Source organism: Empidonax traillii, unplaced genomic scaffold (assembly GCF_003031625.1).
Source record: "Empidonax traillii isolate 1590-97213 ecotype Southwest subspecies unplaced genomic scaffold, ASM303162v1 scaffold7:size3022706, whole genome shotgun sequence".
Lineage (NCBI taxonomy): Eukaryota > Metazoa > Chordata > Aves > Passeriformes > Tyrannidae > Empidonax > Empidonax traillii.
Window position 1 is genome coordinate 2,647,711 of NW_020955200.1, and position 20,411 is coordinate 2,668,121.

A 20,411-nucleotide genomic window follows, 5' to 3' on the forward strand; every position below is an offset into this window, starting at 1 on the left:
TATCCCTTCAAAGCTTACAGAAAGAAAAGCCTAAACTACCACAGAAGCAAAACTAAGAATGATATTAACCCTGTATCTGCTGTTGAGGATTTAACAAGACAAACAACATCTGCAAATGGGACTGCACTCCTCTTCCTGAAGGCTTACCTACTGTTTTCCCCTAGATTTGACTAGCAAATTTAAATCAAGTGAAGAAAGAGCAAGTAGGGTTTCTACAACACAATACTTTTTAGGTTTCCTACTACAAAGAGGCAAAAGTAGCTAAAAGCTCAGCAAAAAATTCAGGAAATTATGTTGCCAAAAACATTCTTCAGAATGTCAAGTTTACCATTCCACATAAAATTCTTTCTTCATAGAACTAATATGTAGGGTGTTTGGGGGATTTTTTTTAAATTGTATATGCAACTATGACAAAGAAAACCATCCCAGGGGTGAAAAAACCCCAAACGAATGGGTAAGTTCACTTCCTTTAACATCCTTTAAAGATCTATAAATAGTTTAGATAGGATTTGTTTTCAAAAAACCAAGATTTTGTATTTTATGCCATATTGTATATCTTGGGAACACAAGTTTTCTAAAAACCTTTAAAAGACTAATACTGCAAAACCACTTCTCATTAGTCTGCGCTACCAACTGATGTTGCAGCCCACCAGAAGGAGTGAGAGGGAAAGCTCCAGATCAGAAGCCGGAGTACCATCAATAAGGAGGGCATGGAGCTGGTGTGGAGTAGCAGAAGGAAAACACAGACGTCAGCATAACTGGCAAACCAGTCCCCTGGGAAGCTCTTGTGATGTCAAGCAGAATGACTCAGATAATAAAAAGGAAATGGCCAACAACACACACAACCATTTTGTGCACATCACACCCAAAGGAAAAACAGATTGCAACCACTCAGGGATATCCTGTGTGAGCAGAATCTTGGAAGGGACACTTATTTCATAACCATTTTGTTGGGGGGGGTAGAAAGTAGACTGAGGAAACTGAGAAAAAACTAAAAAGGAGCAGGGTCAAAGATTGCAATTTTCTTTTTTCTTCCTTTTTTTAATTTCTCCTTTTTTAATAACAACAGAGAAATTTATAATGATAGCAGTTCAAAAGATAGGAAGGACACTAAAGGCAAAGGAAATGGTAATAACTATAACAGCTATTTAAGCACATACAAAGAGAACTTCTGAAAAGACAGAAAGAAGCCATGGAAGGAAAACAAGCATAATCCTCTTGGAAAAAACCCAAGGCATTCAACAAGCCTGGGAAGACATGAGAAAGAAAAGTTAATACAGTAAGCTGCGAGGCAGACCTGACTATAGAGTCATTCTGCAGCAAGGAGAATTGCATATTTGTGTATATGGCAACAAAGCCACAGAGAGATATGTAGGCTGTTCTTTACTGCTCCCATTGCAAGGGACTGTCCACGCACAAACACTTATTCACACAGGCCTTCAAGTGGGGACTGCTCTCATACCTTTGACTTTAACCTGATGCTTGGTACATTCTGGGCAGGGAAGAAGGGTGAATTCCTCTGTCTGATACATTGAATAGTCTGTGCTTGCAACCACAATCCGGTCTCCAGGCTCCCAACTACTAGCATCATCCAGAAGATTCAGTATTACTCCACCTACTGCTTCCACCTGGAAGCCTGAAACTGGGACACCTAATTTAAAAAAAAAAAAAAAAGTAAACACAATATAAGATATTCAACTTTATATGAAACCATTCTCAAGTAGATACTAATAAAATATGTATGAGATTTCGCAAGCTCCAAAGCCCTCTAAACTACAACTCTGACCTTAAACATGCTAGTGTGACATACCTCTACAGCCTGCTTATTTATTTGCTCTCAAATGAAACAAAGCGACAAGGCAGAACTAACAGCAAGAGGAAAAATCTATGATTTAAAAAAAAACAAACAAACAAACCAAACAACTAATATCATATGGTAACAATTTGTAGGTTCAGCTACCTCTGCTTGTTTCAAGTGACATTTGCCATTTTAAACTCTGCAGATGTAATCAAGGCCCTGGAAAAAAAGGTAGAGGGACTTTTTTTTTTAAGCACAGCTAATAGAACAATTTGGCAGACTAAATTACACACACATGATATTTCACTGGCTTATGATGGATCTGAACAAATTCAGCTGCTTCTGCTAACTCTTGAACTTAACTCTACAGCACCAATAAGTAAAAGATATATTTAAAAAAAAATCCACCAAAATACAAGTCTGTACATTTTCATAGGGCCATAATGAACAGTAAAAGGGTAGTACCTAATGGCTTAACTGCTTAACAAATAAATACGTAACTACCATAAAAAAATTCTTGTGAGGAAAACACTATATTGCTTAGTAATTCTAAAACCAGAAGGAGATAACTACCCACACATATCCTAAATTTAAAATTATTAAAAATAAGTGATAGGCCTTCTAGCTTTTTATAGCAGAGATTCAACTTTGTATGAGAACAGCTGCCTAAACTTCAGCATTCAAACAGCAAGAAAAATTGTAGCAAGAATAAAACATTTCTCTTAGCTTCTATCAAGTTTTCTTTTTTAGCACCATAATCAACATCTCAAAAGCTTAGATTTAAAATATACATGACTGAAAAAATACTAAAATAAAATTTAAAAACCCCCAGCATTTATAACACCCCTATCTCTACTTAGATAGACTAAAAAATTAAGACAATATGATACTGCTCAGATACTCTATACAAACAGATTGAGAAGAGGTAGCACTGAAGAACTGTGTCCTCATACTTCATCCACAGCAAGCAAAAAACAACTTACAGTAGCACTCAAAAATTTAAATTGTAACCAACAGCTCTAGCAAAAAAAAAAAAAAAAAGCATATACAATATTTTTCTTCTTCTCCAACTGTAGCATTTCAGAAAACACTTTCCTACCATCATTCCATTCGCTGTAAGCTCTCACAACAAACTTCTGACCGTCCACTGTGAAAAACTCTTTCTGAGCAAGAGCTTTCCCACCAGTGCTGTGGTTTTCATAGTTTCTCACTGATTCATTACAGGAAGAATTTCCACCACCTATAACACCAACTAAAGCCCAGGCTTGCCTGTGAAAATCAAAAATAAATGTTTAAATATAATAGCCCTTAACAATTCTTCACAAAAACAGGAAAAGATAAGGAGCACCAAAGCCAAAAAACTTTTTTGTCTGCTCTTCTAAATTAATTTTAAAACGCAACTTCAAAATGTAGAAGAAAATGCGGAGACCTCATTGAAAAGAAAATTTGTTTAAAATAAGTGGATGTCCTATATATAAATTCACAAATAAAAGAGCTCTCACTGGAGAAGAGTTCCATATATATTTTCAGTAAAATTTTCAACAGGATACACTTTTTTCCAAAAGCAAAATCACTAGAGATGAGCAACAAAAGCAATACAGGATCCTATTCCCAAAAAGTATTAGTAGGGCACAGGAAGACCAGAAGCCAGAGCCAACATTCCTGCCATGGCCCACTGCCGTCAGGCAGCAGCACCCCAAAGGAGTGACCAGGCCTCCCACGGGACCACATGTTCATCAGGCCAGGAGAGATGGACACAGGCAACAGCACTCATTGGCATTGGCTACTGTGCTGGACAGGCAATAGCTTCTGAATCTTTCAGGATGCTCAGATCCAGAAAAGGAACCACAGGCTGTTACACAATCTTTGCACAAGAGATCAAAATTTCTGAAGGCTGAGACCTAGGGTTGTTGTTTTTCACCCCTCCCTAGCCTATCCCTCAACTGGACACCTACTTGGCTGAGCACCAGCACAGAGCAGTGAACTGCCCTGGATGTACTGCCCTTCTTATGGCTCTGCTCAGTGCAACTAAGTTTTTGGAAATTAAAAGCAAACACACCACAGAAAGCTGCCACCAAGTTCAAACAAACAAGTCTATTTTGCTGTCCTCTGTAATGCCATAATCATGTGCACAGAGAGAGGAAGCAGTCAAGATCATCTATTAAAAAGCTGGACAATTTTGCATCATTAAAGTTGAATCATTCACCCTAAATGAAAACAGTGTCAGCTATCTGGACTACAGTCCGTTGCTAATGATTGATTTAAAGGCAGATATTAAAACCAGATATTAAACCTTTGATCCTATTGCCTTTATTTAAGTCCCCTCTTGATATTTTTGTTGATTGGGATTCATTAACACGTTCATAGGAATAGTACATATCGGGTCAGCTTTTCAGCAGCAGCAGTAAACAATCTGAATGTTTCACATATCAACATTTAAAATAAAGATAAAGATATTTTGATGCATGTTATTTTGCAGGAAGAGGTAGAAGGAGAGAGGGATGTAATGGAGTATTCACCTCCATGCTGAAATCTTCTTCACTAGCTTTACAGGTTTAACAAAACGACCCTCAGTGAGCCATCAGGGAGAGCTTCTCGCCCATCTTCCACAGCAGAATAAAACAATTTTATGTGCTTAGAGAGCCTTTACTGACTACGGAAAACAGACAAGAATCAGTTCAGCAAAGAAGGAAAAAGGCTGCTTCTTCCCAAGTTGCAGGATGAAGAAGTTCCTTATTTCAGACAAACTGTGTGGAGGTCACAGGCAGAGACAAACCCCACAAATCTACACCTCTCAGGACAGGTGGGGCAGGTTGCACTACAACCTGAACAACCCAAAGCCGCAGGGGCTTTGCTGCTTTCAGAAGTGGTGCTCTTCTACAGGACATCCTGGTCTTGGCACCTCTGACCAAACTGCTTCAGAGGCAGCACTGCAAGTGCTTTCCATCCCACGACCCCACCCTTACACAGCCAGTGACATAAATGTGTTCCTGACAGGAACTGAGGTCAGAACATGCCATCCTGACTGACACGCCAGCCCGCCTCTGCCAAAGTTTAGGGAGGAAACTAACAGGAATCCAGATGTCAGGGTCTAGTGAGGGATAAGAATAGAACAGAAAAACTAAATGACAAATTTCCTGGAAAATACTGGACAATATAATGAGGTTATACAAGACCACCTCAATGGAAGCTGAAGAACGGACTGACAGTCACTTAGGAGACTGGGTATACTTTCCCTTGTATCACCAACACAGAATCCTAGAATGATGTAGGCTGGGAAAAACCTCTAAGATCATCACATCCAACCTGTGACGAATCACCACCTTGTCAACTAGAGCATGGCACCCAGTGCCATGTCCACTCATTTCTTGAGCAAATCCAGGGGTCCCTGGACATCCTCCCAACTCCCTGGGCAGTCGATTCCAATGGTTAACAATCTCTTCCACGAAGAAATTCCTGCTGAATTCCTGAACCTCAGCTGATGCAGCTTGAAATTAAGTCCTCTTGTCCTGTCACTAGCTGCTTAGGAGAAGAGACCAATCCCACCTGGCTAACAGCCTCTTTTTTGATTGTTGTAGACAGTGGTAGGGTTTCCCCTGAGCCTCCTTTTCTCCAAGCTTAACACCCCAATCTACCTCAGCTGCTTCTCATATGCATTACTCTCTAGACACTTCATCAGCTTCATTGTCCTTTTCTCGACAAGTTGCAGCATCTCAATGTCTTTCTGGCTGTGAGAGGCCCAGAAATGGACACACGACTCGAGGTGTGACCTCACCCGTGCTCAGTACAGAGGGACAATCAGGTCTTGCTGGTCACAGTATTGCTGATACAAGCCAGAATGCCATTTGCCTTCTGGGCCACCTGGGTACATTGCTTTGTGTGCCCAGAGTAGTGTGAACAACCCTCTGCAGCACAAGCCAAGTTCAAAACATGCACTGCAAAAAGCCCTTTGCAACAACTAAATGAACAGCCCAGCAGTTTAAGTTTCCTGCTTTAATAATTCCTGTAATAACTATTACCATCTCACCATCCAAATCCTGACCAACTGAAAAGAATGGTCAAAAGATACAGAAACACTTTATAAGTGCACTTCAATTACAAAAACATTCCAAGATCAGTTCCTTTGTGGACTCAATGGAGGAGTAATGTACTTTCATTTCAACAGTGCAGGAGTATGAATAAGATGGCATTTGATACCCGGGATTAGTATCCCTTACAATCACAGAATGGTTTGGGTTGGTGAGACCTTAAAGATCACTTAGTTCCATTCCTTGCTTCTCTAAAACTGTAGACATTAAAAGCTCCGCCTAGAAGCTCTTTCCCACCTGTGTCTTAGAACGAGAGAAAAATGCTTGATGCACCCACTTTTAATTTCTGTAAAGAACAGTGAAAGAGAGCAATTACAAGTAAGTAATAAAGTTTATCACACAAATATCTGTAACTATCAGTCTCTGCACTGTATCACTGAGTACTATTACTGCAGCACTATGTAAAACACGAGAATTCTCCGAAAACTTTATGAACAGACACTGTCAATTTAACGAATCCCCCAAATCTGCATCTCATCTTTACTTAGCACAAAAGGGAAAATAAATTATTTACCTGTAACTTAATCCTCTGACAAACTTACTTCCCAAAAGATTTTGAATAGTCACTCTGGTTTCCTCCAGTAGATTTTTAGCAGCCGAATCTCCTACAGCAATAGCAATAATGCGACCAGGACTTCCATTTTTCAGTAAGTTCTGGAGCTTCAAGCTTTCTTCTGAAAATTCGTGAGTATCAAACTTCAGCACTTCCAAAACTTCTGCTGTGTCCTGATCGATCACTCTAACATTTAGTCCTCGGGAAAAATTCTTTTTAAATGTATAAGGACCATAGGCCAGCCCTGAGAAATACAAAGTCTTTGACAGAAAAGTCCATGACACCTTCTGGTGCCCGTGCAACTCCAGTGTTCCTTCAGGGCCCACACCAATAAATTTTTCACCAAATTCTAGCACATCAGCACCTTCATTTGATTTCCCATACAAAATAATAGTTGCTTTGGACTTATAGCGGCATTTCTCTGCTCCAACATGAAGCATTCCACCATCCTTTATCAGGATAAATCGAGTTCTCAAGGTAATATTTTTAGAACCTTCTTTATCATCAGCAAAAACAAGTAAACCTAAAGGAAAGAAAGCATTTCTATATGTCAAAGCAAAATTCAGATAGACTCAAAAAATTTCTGCAGTAAGAACAACAGAAAAATTACAGATTAATTTCCACAACCATGAATTAAGCTGTTATGTTCTTACATATATTTATGAATATTTGCTAAAGTAACTGCTACCAATTGTGATTTATCTTTGTAAGAATTTGCTTGGTTTATTCCTAATTATTTTCTGCCATTTCAGTAGGATTTACTAATATACAACAGGTACCAACAGAAGACAAATAGATCTTGGACAAAGAAGGCTACTAAACAATTTTTTTTGTTTTTTTACTATATATTGCACAGAAAACTGTATCAGTGCTGCATTGAAAAGACACTACAGTGTTTATTCATCTTTTGAATGACATACCTGACCTGGTAGCAGGCTGAAAAGTAAAAGCACAGCAACTGGTCAGTAAGCTGCAACTTAAATTTCCAATATATTTTTATGTAATCACAAAAGCAAAAAATATGCAGAACACTGAAGCATGGTGTTTATCTTGCTATTTCATACCTCCATCCTGTATAACTATAGAGTGTACTGTAGCATCTGAGTTCAGACGAAACAAATCCCCTTTTTTGATAAAAACTCGTTTTTCAGGATCTTTTCCAGGGCTCCAGTTTTTAAGACGAGGATTCTGATCAGGACAATTCTCTGCAATACAATGTGAAATACAACTTTTCAAAAACAAAACACCATCACATCAATCAAGGCATCATTAGGATGAACAAAAGTAAGAGAGCCAGTCACCCACAAAGGGTTCCCACCTCTTTCCCCAGTTACAACACCGCAGCCACTGATGCTACCGTTTGTATTTGAGTAGCCAAAAAGACACCTGAAAGGTGGCTAAACTCTCAAGGCTCGAAAGGCATTCTTACACTGTATTAAACCACACACTGTTGACAACAGATACTTCTGAACTCCATCGGATTTTTTCTTATTTGCTATATCACCTGTAATAGATGAGAAGAGGCAAGCAGGATGCATTCAGATGCAGAGCAGTCACAATGAGCACTGGAAGTCTTAGGCCAGCTACCAAGGCTAACTGACACAGTTGTAAAGCATCTAGGTATCTCACCTCCCTCAAGGTCTCTTCCCTGTGTCAGAAAGGCTGATACCTTATTGCTTTTAAGCACCCAAATCAATTCTTTCAGGGTAGGTTTGCAGGTAATGGATAAAAGAGGGACAATACATCCTTATTATATTTAATATTAATATCTAACTAGCTAGAGCAGTTTCCTGGGAGACAAGACATTTGGGTTTAAACTTACTGGTTTGTATCCCTTAGGAAGTTGGCTTAAGTATCAGGCTACAAAAGCAGAGACACGTGCAATCCTTGCTGAAACTCTACTGAAGGTCTGGCACTACACAGGCAGTAACACCAAGCTACAAGGCCAGAAAAGGAGAGGCAGCAGTAGGAAGTGACAGGCTTGTGTGATTTCAGATGAAGTTACAGCAACGTAGTATTTACAACACACATGTCTTTAGCATATTAAGCATCTGAGTAATGCAGCAGCACAGGCATACCACATAAAAAGGAAAGTATATTCCTTGGAATATGTTACCAAAAGTCAGATTAAAAATGTTTTTCGTATGTAAAAGACAACTAAAAAGATACCAAAATAAACATGTTAGCAGCCCAAGTGAAAGTCACAGTCAGAATAGCCTTTTCACAATTTATCTTCTGGAGAAAAACACCCACACATGTTAAGTGCAACTTAAGAGAAAAAAAGCTATTAGCAATAGTCCATTCTTGCAAAATGTAAAGAAAGTAAAATCTAGCCACAAGTTTAACTGTGTTTTGCTGACAGAAATGTTCTTCCTTCAGTGTTAACTCTCTACTTATCAAATCCCTCACAACTTGGGAAACTCACATACATCAAGATTTCACTACCAGTGCAGAAAAATTAGCAAACTGCAGAAAGGGCAAAAGACATATAAGCAGCAATACAAAAAGAAAACCAAAATTAAATCTTCTGGGAGGATCCTATGAAGATAGCATTTGGAAAATGTAATTCAATAAGGGAAAGCCAAAAAGCAAGAAGCTTTGCAATTAGCAAGACTGCTGAGCACTCAGCAGATAAAGGCAAGCCTACAGCCTGACTCATAGAGTCCCTAACCCCTTTTCCCCAGATACCACACACACAAGCATTGTGAAGAAACACTTATTTCCTGGCTAGTAGCAAAGGGCAGTGTGAGGAAACCATGAGTCAGCAACCTGATGACTTCTGCTTAATGTGATTCACAGGAGCAGATCCAGTGACTTAGATTTTTCTGTTGAGTCAGAAAGATGAGGTATAGCACAGTAACTAAAAAGAAATATAATTTTAATATCGATGGTACATTACAATCCATCAAGAATGCCATCAGAATCAGAAACAGGCACTCCTGGAACACAAACATGCTTCTGGGGCATGGTGGATCAACTTTTTGGCAAACAGATGTGCTAAGCAAAAGTATTTTGAAATTCTCCCTTAGCAATTGCAGTGGGTTGCATGGAAACATCTAGTATTTAAAACTTCACCAATGTTACCTCCAAAATTATCGATTACATCTTACAGACGACAGTCATTGCCTCTACAGTTAAGGTTAAATGAAAACGGAACAGATCAGAAATCAGCAGGTAGTGATGACCTGCTAAATTTAGCCACTCATGTTGAAAACTTGAAGTCAAGTCTCTGCTTCAGTGCCTTTCTGTAAAAATGGGCCAACTCTCCTTAAGGTTTTGTTGCTTCTAATAGCGGGGGGGAGGAAGTGAAATTTTTGCAAATCACTGAGGAAAAATACAACACTCCACCCACAAGAAAACACCCTGACAAAAAATAAACTCTAGAACTTTCCATGGAGCCAGCACATGAAACTTGGCAGGAGAAAAGTCGGGCAGGAAACAGTTCTCAAGATATAGTAAAATAGTTACTTTCTACCTGCTTAGACACCCAGTCTTTTTAAGGTCTCTGGGAAAAAGTTATCAGAGTTATATTATGCTCAGCATAAGTTTATCACATTGGGCAGCTGAATTTTCTGAGGATCCTGCTAATCCTGGGCAAGCTCCAGCCAAGAGCTGTAAGGGCAAAGCAGAAAACTTTTCACTGAAAACCTCCCCCACTTGTCATCCTGACTGTGCAGCACAAGCCCAGGGAAATGGGGAAGAAAACTGCATTTCCAGTGTTCTTTCTGATTTCCAGTGTTCAGGGCTCCTTAGAAAAAGAGATGACAGGATGATAAAAGCAAGGAGGAAAAAAGAAACCAGCTGACAGGCAGGAACAGGAATGCAGATTATTGTTTTCCCTTTGGTTTAGGATTTACATACAATTACCACCAAGTGCCATGTTCCCTCCACTGTGTTTTAAACAGTCATTATAAGTATTAACAGTATGCATTTCCAATTAGCCCTGAGGAAGAACGCACCTAACTGGAACTGATGTCATTTGCTGCAGTACTGCATGTGCTTGTGTTGGAACTAAGTGTATTAACATTTCGATCTGTTGGAGAACTTTTGGGAAGTTGCTCCAACAACTACACATCAACCAGACCTTCCTTGCTTGCTTATAGGAGTTTCTCTTGTGTCAGGATTTCACAGTATCACAGAACGGGTAAGGTTGGAAGGGCCCACAGTGGACCACCTGGTCCAATCTCCCTGCTCAAGTGGGGCCACCCCAGAGCTCACAGCAGAGGATTGCATCCAGACAGTTCTTGAATACCTCTGGTGAGGGAGACTCTACAGCCTCTCTGGGCAATCTGTTTCGATGCATGGTCACCTACACAGCAGAGAATTTCTTTCTCATATTAAGGTGGATCAGTTAACGGATCATTAACTGTGCATCAGTTTCTGTCCATTAACTCAGCATCACTGAGAGGAGCCTGACTTCATTCCCAAGTACTTCACGAGTCAGCTGGGCAAGGCACCCCTCAGTCTTCTGCGAATGTGTCTGTAACCAAAGTACTAGTAGATGTACCCATTACCAGTGATCCGGATCACAACACAGGAATAACCTTCCATTTACTACTCCCGAAGGTTTTGTTGTTTTCCTTCATTATTATTAAGAAAACTCAGTAACTTCACCCAAGATATCTGCTTGTAACAGCAACCTACCACCAAGAGCAGTCCAGATGGATGTTTGCGTTCATTTTGTATTGTCATCTGAAATCTTCAACTGATTCTCTGATTTGTTCAGCCTGTGTTATATTGACTTTGGAATCTGCATCTTATTAATTACTATGCCAAAAGCTACTGATAAGTCTAAGTATTCTATTACAATAGCCAACAGTTTCAATTCAAAATCCTGTTTAATTTTTAGAAACCTGACTTCTGCCTTAAAAATACCCCAAAAATTCAAGCAAAACAACCAAAATAGCCTATGCTCCAAACTATACTACCAACTGCACCTTACAGCAACTCTTAGGAGTAACTGGTCAGAGTGACATACACTTTGTGATTACCAGTTAATCACATCAGTTGTTCATGCTTTACAGACACTGACACACCTCAGAGATTCTCCAAATTCCACAAAAGTTGCTCAGTTTTCTAGAATGAGCTGGAGAAAAAAAAAAAAAAATCAAGGCTAATGGATCAAAAAAAGGCCCTGACCAATTTGTGTAAAAACACAGCAAATACGTACAGTTGGTATAGGATCTCCCAGGTTTTTAAATGTTTTTACTTGAATGCTTTTTCATTATCTTCTTTATATTCTATATTCTTACTGCTTACCCAGATAAGGATTTCATTTTGTCTACAATTTAGGAACTTAAAAGACAGCTTCTGCAGACAAAAATAATTATGCTTATAAAACATTCATGCCTTTTTCCCCTCAACCAGTAATCTTTATTTACTGTTATGTCTGTTTCGTGTAAGTAAATCAAATCATGCATAATAAAAACGACACTGATAACATAAAAAGGAGCTGATCTTTGCCCCAAACACTGCTTCCTTCAATGTTAAAATTGCACTAAGTGTCATATTAAGTGCATTTTAAGTGCAGTAAGTGTCATGTTAGTGCACATAAGTGTCCTACTTTTGCACTTAACTTTCAACACTAATCCTGATGCTGAATTATTGAGTTATGATCACAGGTAGTACAACTTCTAGGATGACTTTGTTTGCAAAAAAACTTACCATCTGGAGCGTATTTTGAAGCTATTCCCAAAAAAATCCCCAGTGCAACAAAAAGTGAAAGGCTAGAAATGGCAAAGCAAATAAGAGTATTTTTATGCCTGTTGGCTTCTGCCTGTCGGCGGTGCTGCTCCACTGGTAGGGACGGAAGTCTTGTCCGGGCTTCTTGTCTGGCTGAGGTAAATTCAGCTGCAGCATGGCTCTGTGAGGGCGGCGGGGGACGGAGAGGGGCAATTCTCCCTGGGATGTACCCCGAAGATCTGTGACTGTTCCCGTTCTGAGGCCGGAGGAATGCAGGGGAGCTCCCCCTGGCATCAGTGTCTTGCATGTTATAAAGTCACTGGAACGCGCACACACACACACACAGGGAAGAGATAAGAGACAGGCTTTCAGAACACAGATCAAAATACATAAAAGGAAAAAAGAAATAACAACGACAGGCAATTTTAAGCCACATTTCTAAAGAAGGACAGGCACTGAAGTTGTGGCTATTTACGAAGTATCAGTCAATCAGTTAATACTGAGCACTTAACAGCATGAAACAATAGTATATGTGCCTTCAACAAAAGTAAGCTCAAAAGCATCTGGCGTGGGAACCCAGTAGAGCACAGACCATTTCTTCATAGTTCTAGTAGGTATTTTTTTCACAGTTAACTTGTATTCTGCGATTAAGAAATAAGCTGAACAATGAGAACGCTAGCAACCCCTGCTTCCCCACAGTTATGCAAAGAATGCCTAAATGTATTTCTTCTGCGCACAGGAGCTGAACAAATTCCTCACTGTTTTCCTTCCTGAAAAAGAAGCTGAAAGAGACAAATCTTCTTTCCACACTGGAAGTAGTAAAATGCATTTAAATATACAAAACACCAAATACTATTTTGTGTCTATTCATGCTGTCTATTCAGTGCTCTTACTGAGCTGAGGCATACAGGCCCACAGACTCTTAGTTTACTTATAGCAGCATTCAACTGTTAGTAAAGGTGCCTCAGGAACGGTCCTACAAGAGAGCCATCTGCATCTCATTCAGCAAACCTTGTGGTCTTCCTCACTGCTGAGATGCTTGAGATTGGACACAAAGCCTGGAAGCAACACGACTGCTCCATATCAATGTACCTATCACCCAGAAGCTTTTATTTCAGTTGCTAGTATTGCTTCCATCTTTCTTCTGAAGCACTCAGTGAGGAAAGATTACCAATGCCATCACTGTCTGGCCCATCCTCACCACCAGTTCTAAACCACCATGCTTTTCTGCTTTAAGAGACACAAACCTGCATTTGACTGTTATCTCAGGTTTTCCAGTTAACAGTGTTCTACAAAGTACTCACAAAGTTGGCATGATTTTTTTTTCTCATTACTATTAACATTTCTTATGGATAGAACTTTTTGAGAAGGCTGCTCAAGTTTCAGTAAACTGAAAGGTAACCTTTTTAACTAAATCCTGAAGGGGATTTAGGCATAAGTCATGTGTATTAAATAGCAATGTGAATCAGGAAAATAAAAACTACTAATAATGGAAGACCATAAAGATCCTCTTTCTCTTCCATTAACAAAGAGTTACTCTGAAGTGAAGGGCATGTTGATGAAGGAGAAATGTGACAACTGTAATCTTATTCAGAGAAGTAGCAAAGGAGCCTTTTGTCTCTCATCCTGCAAAATCTGATACTTCACTGTTTCAAGGCAAAAGAATCGTTACTATTGAACAGGCTGGATTACCCTTGTATGGAAGACAATGCATCTCCTGATGTATACACAATGACAATCAAGGCACTGAAACATTAACTGCAGTAGCTATCCCAGAGTGCAAAAATTATTCCAAGTCCTCCAGCAGTGTTTCTCGCACCTGTTCGTTACAGCAAATTGATTTTCACCACTCTCCTTTCTGTTATTTGAGAAACATAATCTTCCCTTCCCAGACTTAACTGCCCAATGTGTTATGAGCAGTGGAACAGTTTGCGTTCACCACACGTGCTTTTACACTCAACTTGTCATCTCTCAGCAGGGAAAATTCAATCATTTCTATGTTTTACAAGTGGTGTCAAAAGCTAAGCAGAGAAGGAGCTTTTCAGCTAATTCAAAGACAGTCTAGCTGAAACAAATACTGGACTAATTTGTTGATTAAAAGTTTTAAGAAATCTGATCCAGCATTAAGACTTCTTTTGAAACCCTAACTCCTTAAACTTAAAAGGTTTCAGTTATGACATTTATCTGTGGAACTGATGAAATGACTACAGGGTTCATTATAGCGTGACACAAAGAGTTAACGAGTTTGTTAATTACTCAGCTATATCACCTAAATCCAAATTGCCTATGCAAAACTCAACGTAGTTTTACAAAATAATTTTACCACAATTTTGCCTATCAAGGTCTCAAAGTACTGCCAGACCTCTAAAGAAAAAAAAAAATCATTCATTACAACAGACATTAAAAACATTTGTGTCATATTTCAAGCACATTTTGTTTTGTACAAAGGATTCTGCTCTGCTTGCAAACCCCATTTTGGAAACCCTAAAAGTTTTCCAACTATCACACTCAAGTGCAGACACAGGTCACACAAAGACTGGTGGGAAAGAGACCGCAGAATTGCTTTCTTGCCCATTTCAAAATAAAAATAATGAAACAAACCCACAAGGAGATACTTAGCACATTCTAGAGACTTACCATATAGCATTCCATTAAAACAGGAGTGACCATTGCAACACCTCCTTCCCTCTTCCTGTGTTATTTGAAATTCTCTAGCTGAAAAAGGATCTCTTCTATCCCGTACAGCAGCTACCGGCTTTTTTAAAAGACAAATTGATAATCTGATTCAAATTATTGGCTTATTCATTTCCACTCGGTGGAAGCCTTCAAACAGCACCACAAAAATGCATGCACTGTAATTGGCTGTATGGCCACTTGTGCCCCAGAAATGCGATTATTTGGTTGCACAAATACAGTCTGTATGTCACAAATACAGCACAAATACAAATTTTTCTCTGTAAATTCATTTGAAGAGTAAAATGCAGGACAAAAACCACAAACTGTTGAACTACCTAAATATCACATTTCCTTGCAAGTTCCCATGCACCTGAATTTCTCCATGTTTCCCTTTGACCTAAGCCTATGCTGTGATCTCCTAAACCAGCTTGTCATCTGGGCACCTCATCCTGATGGTACAATCTCAGACAAGACCACCACCCAATTTTACAACTGTACTGTAGTACAGAGAATGATGCAGTATTTTACTTTGCAGCTTGCTTCAAAGTCTTTTCAACAACATTCGAGTTCTCGTACCATATACAACCTAAGAGTTATACAAATATGTTGTACAAATATGTTATCTGTCATGCCATTCAGGCACGCCACTGTCTCAGTATTCCCAAACTTCTTGCACTTCAGCCTTCAACAGGTTATCATGCAAGACTTTAAATCCATTATTCAACACAGCTTTTAGTCAGGGCCACACTTAAACATGTGCTTCTAGCTCATCAGTACCAGGGAAGCTTCCTATCCACAGACTCAGCTGGAATACTTCAGATGCTTCATCTCACGATGTACTCATCACTACCCATCTGCTGGATGACTGCACTACTTACATATCAATCTTTTGCACAAGTAGTGCTACTCCCCACAATCCAGATTTTTTCTCATGCACCCCTTCCTAAAACATAAGCAAGTACTTCTCATACTGATAACATCAGCCAACTCAGCTTAAACCACCTAAAATACAATTTTTGTTTTGCACAGTGTCTAAGTGAAAACAGTGAATGCCTGCAAGTCTGGATCTGCCTACAGAGCATCTCAGCTGCGTGGACAGCAAACCCCAGCAGGCAGACAGCAACGAGCTGCTGAACATGCTGCAACATCTCCAGTCTCCTCAAGAATTCCTTCACCACTTTTAACTTCTGCCATTATCACACCCATAAAAGCCCATGTTGTTCCACACTGCCAGAAACTAGAAACATATGCACTGTACATCCAAGGAATAACACCTGAACCTCCTAAGATGTGACTGTGTGCTGAGAAGTGCCATGCTTGTCCATTACTCATATTGGGGCTGGTTTCCTGGAAAGGAATCTGATTCTTTCACCAGATAACTCAAAACTTTACCTGATGCCACCCAAAACATGAGAAATATTCCAGGATCTTTCATGCTTCTCTGCTGTCTAATAAAACCTGTCAAACATGTTAGAAAACTCCTACACTCCTGCACCTTCTGAAAACTTTGTCAAGAAAATATGCTTACTTCTGTACAGTGTAAAGAAATTAATGTTTCACTTAAAGCATGTTTTAAGGATCATACATCTTAAAAATAAAACAAAAGAGAAACTAGAAGAAATCTAGTGCTGATCTATTACCACAATGTCTAATTTCAGAGTATATAATTTCCTTTAAGGAAAAGGCTGAGGAAGAGTGGAGGAAAACAACGCACACCAGGAAAAAAAAATATTCCCCCGTGAAACACAGCACCACAATGATTACTCCCTGCTTTCCTGGTAGAGGCATTTCTCTGGTATGAAATCAAAGTGCAGTGAGAGATATAAGAAAAAAGGGACAAGAACTGAGTGTCAAAAAGCTTCTGAGTAGCTACAATTACTGAATAGAAAGCGATATAAAGCAACCCCCTGAAGTATGACATGCACAGCTTTACAAGCCTTCAAGCTGGTCAACCACAACGGAGATACTAATTCAATGCTTCAAGTGCCCTAGAAGTCCCCAGTTCAACAAATCTCAACCTCATCATTAAGAATAATCCCCTATAGTTACACGGGGTGCCCACTTGCTTTCCTATCTGCTTCCACATTTCCCTATCTGGTTCCACATTTTCTGCTACTTCCTCATTCTGAAATTACACCTATCTATGCACTGTGACCACAGACAGCAATGTTTGTAGGAACCCACTTTTTCACCTATATACAAAAGCTGGAAAGAATATGCACACACTAATACAGTTAAGCAACTGTTGGAAATCACAAGAACTTTTATAACAGCCTGAAAAATCCCAGCTGACTTAAAATAAAAGCGTAAAAACTCTTATTGACGTCTTCTAGGTACACATACTGTTTGCTGCATGCCACCACTATTTTTTAGTGAATTTTTTGGCACACAGAAAACATGCAAAATTACACAATACACAACCATTTTAACAAAGGACCACGTTTCCTAAAATAAATCTTTCAAAGCACAGAATCACTTTGATACCACATATCAAGATACAGAAGTGAAAGCATGCATTATATTTACACTATAAGACAAGGTCTATAGATAGGACTAATCTTCATGAGCTGGTCTAATGAAATCTTTGAGCACACTAGTATCTCTCCAGGTCAGAAGGAAATTTCAAACTTATAGGGAAAGCTGAACTACGTATGTTTAGGTGATATACAAAACAACTAAGCTACTAGCTATGGATTAGAAAGAATGACAGGGTGAGGGGGAGAGGATGATATGATTGTTTCCCAAGGGAAGTAGACAGGTAGCCTCTGGAATATTTCTACGGGGACAAGTATGAAATTATAGCATTTCAAGCAAAACCACTATCAGATTCATGGCTTACAGCATACAGGACAGCCCTGAATTTAGTTCCTATCCTCTTGTGAAGGTGTTTGGTAGATCACCATGAAGGATAAGACTGAAAGATCAGGGGCAAAATGGGTATTTGTACAAGAAAAATGGTTTCCCCACTCCAGTGACAACTGGGCTTTTGTCCTTCACCCATAGTTTGTGTGAATAAACTCTGTAGAGCTTGCTTGGTTTCACTTATACAACTGTCAGGGTATTTGATGCAGCAGATGAAATATCTAATTTTGCAGAAAATTCATGTTCATAACTTAGGGATTTTTATACTTCTGCAGAGATGTGTCTTACTGCAGAAACTGCAGGGACATGTTTTTTTTCCAAACATTATCCTGTAAGCTTTCAAGAATTCTTAACTGACCAGAAGACACTGCTATTTTTAGTCTGCTGACTGTAGTATTTTCATATCTTGCACACTAAAACAAAGAAACATAACCGAGAAGCCACAGCAAACTGTAGGCAGTGTATCTAAAACAGTACCTGAGACTTAGAGTGAATTCCACTTTTCTCCCTATATTTCTTTTTTATACAGTTAACCTCTATAAATTACTTATAAATCAGAGAGCTCTATTCTGGTTTTCATGTTAAAACAGTAGCATGTTCTGCTGGAGGAAACTGTAGAAATCACTTGTTTCTTTGCATGCAAGTGAATCGACTGATGACTTAAATACAGCAGATGCAAGAGGGCACACTAGGAAATATGGCACATGGGTTAAAATAAGCAATATGAATGGAACAATTTTTACTGTTTCATATTTTCAGGAATGAAAGACTTAATAATTTGTCTACAAGAACAAGAGTAGAAACTTGTCACCCATCTGCTATTAGCTTGCTGTATGAATCACAGCTTATTTCAGCTCCGAGGCTGTAATATGAGAAAAAAAAGTAGTCACTAGCCTCTCAGGGACATTGGAGAGTTAGTTCAGAAAACACTTTGCTCTTCTCAGCTCAGTGATGCATCTGAGTACAAGTCTACTTTTAAGTAAATAAATAGCTCTATTTAAGTCAACAGCTTCATGCAAAAGCAATAGATTTGCTGCATTCACCTTAGAGAAACTGAATATAATGGTAGGAAAAAACAAAACAAAACAGCAAAAAACTTGAACTACTTCTCATATTAACAATGAGAAGTGGAATCTACAGCTATCTGCAGTCTCTAGAAAAGCACAAATCCCATCCAAACAGCCACAGCTTAGGACTTCACTGCAGGAAGTTCTCTGTGTAATGGTAATACACTTCAGAGAGGTGAAGTCCAGTTCTGGAACTACCTTGAATCACAGGCCTACAATCGTCCTCCAAAGAGGAGGAAAGTAAGATTAGATATCTATTTTCTTATTTTCAAATTTGAAAAGTTCTCATAAGTAGATTATAAGAATTAAAATTATAAGCATATATGACAGTACAGAAGATAACAGGCAGTGAGGAAAAGAATCATATCCCATGTTTAGCTTTGGTCAACAGATACAAGCAAAAATACTCCTGAGTATACTGATAGAACCACTTTATAATCAGAGGGCCGTCATGTTTACATTATATTTAAAACAATAATGATTAGCATAATGCACTCTCTTCCATATCACCATGCACATTTCTTTCTTCTTAGACAAAGCTGTTAAGTTCTTGTAATTTTCTTTTCTGTTCAACTCAACCTTCAGTAAACGATATGTCATCCCTTATTCTGCTTACTTGAAGGACTGCTTTTAATTGTGCATCAACCACAGACAAAACAATGCTGCTTGAAAAGCTGAACTGTTGCAGCTGCACAGCCACATTCTTTGAGGTTGTCTTGCATTTGTATGAGCCAAGGTAAATGAGTTTGCCTTAAAAAAAAAAAAAATTAAGAGCTCCAAATCACATCCAATGAGAACACGGCTGTGACATCAGCACTTCTTAGCTGTTTGAACTCCCAAAGGATTCTTCATCCTGGTGGTGGATGACTAAGAGAGAGGATATATGACACAGGTTCATACAGTCAAGAGTAGCAGGAAGAATGCAAATGAGTTCATGTCTCTTCCGAGGTGGGAGGAAGGGGGGGAAGCTGAGACAGAGAAGTTTCTGAGCCTGACTCAGTACTGTACGCTACGGACTTCCAAGTCTTTATATAGGTTCAGAGAGCAAAAAAGGTTGCAGAAAAGTCAGTCTCAGTCAGAGGGCTGTTGGATAAATAATACTGCCTCAAGTTTAGGAGGTCCTTGAGCAGTAAACTGTTCGAGGCTGAAAGCAGTAGCATCATTATGCAGTAACTATACCAGATGCCTTTTCCTCAGCACTGTCAGACATGGGGCAATTGCCTGGATGGACACAAAGTCTGATACAATGTGGTCACTTCTACTATGCTCTAAGATCTCATTTAACTGTCTTCTGCCTTCACTTTTCCAAAATCACCTCTCCTCCTGTAAGGATCACATCCTTGCTCAGCTCAGCCACATGTGGTAAACTCCATTCTAGGAAACTCCAAGAACTTTGCACCCAGTCGCTAAGTACCGCAACATCCTGCCAGGTATAGATGGTCATCTTGCAGGACTGCACCACTCTGTTTTTTCACAATCCCCTTCTTCTTAATCCCAGGCACCAAAAAGATATAAGAGCTGCTAGCAGGTTCTCTTGCATTAAACTACTTCACACCAAAGGAATAAAATTTGTTACAAGTTCTGAAGTACGCATTCTTTAATGCCTTCAGTATTTCCTTTCAATATTGGCAAATACATCATTTTTGTCCCTCACACTCTTCATAAAAGCATAGAGTTTTCTATGC

The 20,411-nt window shown here is 39.2% G+C and overlaps 1 protein-coding gene across 4 annotated transcripts in view; it reads right to left on the reverse strand.

The window, feature by feature from the left end:
* Window positions 1-20,411, reverse strand: part of CEMIP2 (cell migration inducing hyaluronidase 2) — a 47,323-nt gene that overhangs the window by 23,265 nt on the left and 3,647 nt on the right. For 3 of the 4 annotated variants that reach the window (XM_027881933.1, XM_027881926.1, XM_027881916.1), the window contains 5 exons: window positions 12,104-12,440; window positions 7,504-7,644; window positions 6,401-6,962; window positions 2,898-3,067; window positions 1,463-1,651 (listed from right to left, as the gene is read on the reverse strand). In XM_027881933.1, coding sequence (XP_027737734.1) covers window positions 1,463-1,651; window positions 2,898-3,067; window positions 6,401-6,962; window positions 7,504-7,644; window positions 12,104-12,428 — 1,387 coding nt within the window. In that variant the 5' untranslated portion in view covers window positions 12,429-12,440. The remainder of the gene's footprint in view (window positions 1-1,462; window positions 1,652-2,897; window positions 3,068-6,400; window positions 6,963-7,503; window positions 7,645-12,103; window positions 12,441-20,411) is intronic. The other variant, XM_027881940.1, reaches the window with a different exon arrangement.